Raw genomic sequence first — 6,000 nt, forward strand, 5'->3', positions numbered from 1 at the left:
TTTGAATGAGAGATACATTGCTGTAAACAATGCACTGATTGGTTGATATGACATGTGTTTTGTTTGACACATGAGTTATGCGATGATAATAATGTGATATTTATGACACAAATTGATTGATTTGATCCCAACGGGTGATATCAACCACAACATGAATGGTCAACAACAACACCGACGAGTTCCTAACATTCGCAACAGTAGTCTTTGGATGAATCGAGAAGAGGTCGACCCGATGGGCACCCGATTCAAGATTGACGACACAGACTTCTTGGACGAGATCCCGGAGCGCAACACATGTCCTAATTGTCATAAATCGCGTCGATATTATTGCTATACGTGTTACGTGCCGTTGGATGTTATTAAAGAGCGTCTGCCACGTGTTAAACTACCCGTCAAAGTGGATATCATTAAACATATCCAAGAAGTGGACGGCAAGTCAACCTGTCCTCACGCGGCCATTATTTCGCCAGAAGATTGTCGGATACATACGTTTCCAGACATTCCTCACTGGGATTACCAAAAAGTATTAAAAATTTTTGTTTTAATTATATAACAATTTGTTTGATTTGATTTGTATTTATGAAAACAGACTGTTTTATTGTTTCCCGGACCTAATGCACAGACATTGAGACAACTATTGGACAATCATTACAATCATATCAATGATAATCGGACATCAATATCATCTATAGGTGAAATACCATTTGATACAGTAGTCTTCATTGATAGCACATGGCGTCAAACGAAACAGGTTTTGAATGATTCGCGAGTGCGGCCACTTCTGGCCAACGGAACTGTGGTATTGTCCGATCACGAGTCGCTATTTTGGAGACATCAGCGAAATACTCCGCGAACTTATTTATCGACCATTGAGGCGATGTATTATTTTTTTGTTGACTTACATCTCATTGTTGATGAACATTGCGGTCGTGTCGGACCCGATGGTCGACCACATTATGACTACAGATATGATAATTTGTTATTCTTTTTCAAACACACTTATAATAAATTAAGACAAAAATATAATATTTGATATTATTATTATTATTATTATTATGTAAATAAATTGTTATTTATTTCTTAATTTATTATTAAAAGTTTTGTAACTTATCGTACAGTAAATTACTTTTAATTATCTATTGTTAGTGTTATTTAATAAATTTTTATGTTTATTAATTTGAATTCAATAATTTTTTTATTACCTTAATTATAAAATTTAATTCATATACAGGTATTATTTATTACAGTAAAATGTTAATATAAAAATAGTTGTATCATTCATCCTAGATTTTTTTTACTGTTGTTTTAATTACTTATAAATATATTTAATAGGTTTCCAATTATGTTATTTCTTATGAGAGAATATCTTATTTTTATTGTTTATTTTTGAAATTTTTTTTATTATTAATAATTTATTACAACTTTAATTACTAGTGTTGTTATGATTTGGTTGGGAATACTATGGTTAACGACAGGTTTTTTTTGTTTATCATAAAAAACATTTTTATTGATTTTTATGTGTTTTTCACAATTCACTGAATGATCGATAGGATCAACCAATTGATTCATTCAATTAGTGAGATGTGATTATATGTCATTGTTTTCAACTACTATATTGACACCAATTTTTTCATTATTATTATTTCAAAGATAATCATTTATATGACAGTATTATTTTGTAATTTAATTACTTATGCGATGAAAATTATCTTTCCGTTTGCAAACTCATTCAAACGTTTCATTTGATACACTAAACCAAAAAATATATATAAATACAAAAATAAAAAAGAAGAAAAAACAGTTAAAATAAATTTTTTGATAATTATTATTTTATTGCTATATACAGCGTTTGTGCAACATTTTAATTAATCATATGTTTTATTAACTATGTATTATAATTTATTAATTTTCATTATCTATAGCATTATATCATTTATATAAAAATAATCTATAAATTATGTTTTGTTAAACATTATTATTACTCCTATTTATAAACTAAACTATTAATTAATAATTCTTTTTATAAACTTTTAATTGTCTAAATATTTTATTTTAATTTATGACATGTTTTAATTAATTGTTAGATTTAATATAACCATTAAGTAAATTAATATACCGCAAGGCTATGAGAGTGGGTGTGTTATTTGTGTGTTTTTTTTAATAATTTTTAGAGCAAATTAAAATTACATCATTGTTTTAAACAATTTAGAAATTATTAAGACATTAATTAATTTATACGCATTTTTGACACAATTTTTTGTTAATTTAATAAAAAAATACTTTGTAAATATCTATTAAAAATTTAAATATCATTATGTATTTGGTTTACCATATTTAAGATACTGTAGTAAAATTCATTATAATTTCATATTTTGTTTTTATAATTTATTGCTAATAATTTATAATACACTTGATTGAGTTTTATATCTAGAATTTATAAAACATTTTTATTTGGTTAATTAGCCAAATCTACATTTTAAATAGTTAAGCAAAATCAAAATCATTAATCAATTTAAAAATCAAATTAAGTTCAAATAAAATAATGCATTTAAGCAAAACAGTAGCAGTTATTGAACTAAAACCCTCAAAGGCCGACAATTTTGAATTTAAGACTATTTTTATGTCAAAACTATTTTGAAAATCAAATCAAACCGCTATTAATTATTTATAAATTTATTCAAACTTTTAAATACTGTTCATATATATTCAATATATTTAATGAACCAATTATTCATTAAATACAATATAAATCATTATTTTRTATATTGTATTTTGTTATTAGATGTATAATATTTATATAAAGAAGTCATCATACAATTCATGACCTCAAACTTGAAATTTTTGATAAATATATAAAAATACAATACAAATATTTTATTTCACATAAAAAGTTTAAACTAATAATAAAAATTAATAAGATAATAATAAAAAACACTAAAAACATTAATATTTATATACACTATATCTATACATGGTATATATTGTATATTTTATATGTATCAATATATTAAAAATAATTTTGTTTGACATTAATTGGATAATAATTATTAGTTTTTTTGTGTATGATTTAGTTACTAATAATCTTATTTGATCTCTTGATATATTACTTTTTGACTTTGAAATAATTTTTAAACTTTAAAAATCCTTAAATAGTTTTAAATTTTGTTGTTTATTTGTAAAGAAAAAAATAATACTAACAAAACAAACACTTAAATATACAAATTTATAAATACAATAATTTATATGATGATGACATCTAAATAGTATTATTAGCTAAAAGTCATTATTATTTTTTTATTATTTATTCAAACATTAATCTTTCATATATTATATTTATATTTTGTTGTTAGCACTGTTGTATAATAAATATAACGTTTTAAATGTCATTTTAAATATCAAATAAATTACATAGTTTTTTTATTAATTGTATAAACTAAACAATTATGAGATGAATCTTTTTAAAAATAAAATAAATACAATTTTTAAAAATAATAGATGCCAAAAGTTTTATATCATTTTTTAAACAATGATACAAGTTTTTTATAATTTAAAAATATTCATTGAAAATATCTAAATATTTATACAAACAATAAAAATAATAAGGCGATATCATTCAAGTAAATTATATTATACAGGTATTTATATATATATATATATAATATTTTTATATACTATATTATATTTAAAGAGACTGGAAAAAATTGTTTGTGTGTTTGATGTGACATACATTTTGTGGGGTAAAATAAAATTACATTTCAGAGTATTTGGCGCAAACATCTAAAACAATAAATAAAACTTCAATTTTTTGTTTTAAATCAACGGAATATCCATTTAATTAAAAGTTTTTTATTTTTCAAAAAAAAAACTTTATAATAAATAATAACAGACATATTGATTGCAAAAAAAGTAATTTCAAAAAAGTAATTTTTACAGAAATTTAAACTATATATATATATATTATAAATTATAAACTAATATTATATAAACTACTGTATATTATATATGTATGAATCTGAGTACTGTATAGTATTTTCACACAAAATAGCACTATTTGTTTGGTTTGAAACAAGTTTATTAAACCATTATTTTGTCCAATGAATCACTGAACTACTCTTCAAAAGTATTATAAGATTGTTAGCCAAAAGTCTAACGACTCTTTAGTTTTTATATTGTTTAGTATTATTGAATGTAATTTAAACTTTGTGTATCACAAAACCCTTTACCTTTAAGAAAGAGAGATAATTGAGTCCAAAACTAGTATTAAAGTTTTAAAATAACATAGACTTTGAGAAAAAGTTTTTTATATAATAATGTATAATATGTAATATATATATCTTTATATATATTTCAAGCATATCTGTTTACATTATAATATTTTTATACCATTCATAGATTATTATTCATCAATTCAATCAAATAAGTTTTATTTTCTAATTATAATGAGTTTTATAAGACAGAAAAAATATATTGCAATGTAGTAGTAATAGATGAGTAGGTGTGTCAATTGCATCTCTTTTAAATACAAGTCTAATAAAATAATATATAATTATTTATCTTGAATTTTCTCCTATACATAATATTGGATATATTTCTTTGTTGTTTATAATTTATTATAAAATAATAATATCATATCCTCGAGGTTTTACTTAATAAAACTTATCTGTTTTTAAGAGTTAAAATTATTATTATCATTACTTAAATTATTTCTAATATAATGCCTAAGGTTGATGTTTTTGTTTAAGTTAATTGTTGTCAGTGTTAACTATAATACTATACTATATTTTATGTGTCTTTCAATTTTATTGCAAACATGCATATTATGAATACAGTAATTTATATACAATACATATGATTAAGTTGTATATAAATAAATTGTTTAAAATTATTTTACTGTGTAATGTCTATCCCTTTTGTAATATCAATGCTGTTTTTATAAGTTAGTTGCTGTCTGTCTCTCTGTCTTTATTTGACTGACTGACTAAATGAAGCTCTGAATCATCACATGAAATACCTGTCAGTAATTCATGTGAATCGCTGATACATAAGAGAGAGAGAGAGAGAGAGAAACCTGTGAAAAGCTATCAATGATGTCATACATTTGATGTGTGCACTGTATAGACCTACACAATGTAGTGCACATTATATACCTGTAAATTATATGATATATTTTAAAACATAGAGATAAAGATTAAAAGCGCCTGTTTTCAAATAAATACAATTTTTAAAATGATTTTTTAATTACTTTCCTACTGTAGTATTAAAACACACAAAAGTCAAATGATTTTCTAATATAATTATATAGTATTTCAAAGTCAACATTGTTTTAATGTGTAAATGTAAATATTTCTTTGAATTGAATTGTATATATCATAAGTTTGAAAAAATTGTTTTGTAATATACATGTAATATAATGTGTAAATCATAAATGGTATAGTTATTCGGCAAATTTTTTTGTTAAACATATTTGAATGTTTTATTTATATAATTATAAATCAAAGTTTATTGAAAATTCTATGGTTTTTTATTTAAAAAATAGTGTACTTAATAAATATTGAATTTTTTCAAACAAATCATTGGTTATAGTTTGACAAATTTAAACGCTATAATGATATAATAATATTTAACTAAATTACAATAACGACAATAATGTTAATCGCGATTATTTACAGTACAATGAGTTAACTAAATATTTGTAAAACTGAAAATGTTTTTAACGCCTAAAAAACAAAAGTTATAATAATTTGTAGTAAAAATTTTTGTTATTGTTTTGTGTGATTAGTGACACCAATATTATTGTAGTGTCTGTCCCAAGAGTCAAGACATACCTATGTATGTGATATACTACTGAAAGTAAAATTTACTTTCAAATACATATATATATATATATTAATATATTTGAACATTATTTTTAGTTTCAGCATTAATTAATTAAAAGTAGCAATTTTATTTTTGCTAATTAATAATTTTTAGCTATTAATTTTCGAAAAAAGTATCATTAAA

The 6,000-nt window shown here is 22.3% G+C and overlaps 1 protein-coding gene across 1 annotated transcript; it reads left to right on the forward strand.

Moving 5' to 3' along the window:
- Positions 1-15: 15 nt before the first annotated feature.
- LOC128964283 (tRNA-uridine aminocarboxypropyltransferase 1-like) lies at positions 16-1,033 on the forward strand. The gene is made up of 2 exons (XM_054310863.1): positions 16-523; positions 590-1,033. The coding sequence occupies exons 1-2, from the start codon at positions 152-154 to the stop codon at positions 1,031-1,033; spliced, it is 816 nt and encodes a 271-aa protein (XP_054166838.1). The 5' UTR covers positions 16-151.
- The last annotated feature ends 4,967 nt before the right edge of the window (positions 1,034-6,000 follow it).

This window comes from Oppia nitens, unplaced genomic scaffold (assembly GCF_028296485.1).
Source record: "Oppia nitens isolate AA-2021 unplaced genomic scaffold, nextdenovo-longstitch-racon4-pilon3 scaffold8_pilon_pilon_pilon, whole genome shotgun sequence".
Lineage (NCBI taxonomy): Eukaryota > Metazoa > Arthropoda > Arachnida > Sarcoptiformes > Oppiidae > Oppia > Oppia nitens.

What these genes read in the sequence shown, in the direction of transcription:
- LOC128964283 (XM_054310863.1), top strand. Translation starts at nt 152, where the DNA reads ATGAATGGTCAACAACAACACCGACGAGTTCCTAACATTCGCAACAGT. An exon ending in CTCACTGGGATTACCAAAAA is followed by an intron (nt 524 to 589) that starts GTATTAAAAATT and finishes TTATGAAAACAG; the next exon opens with ACTGTTTTATTGTTTCCCGG.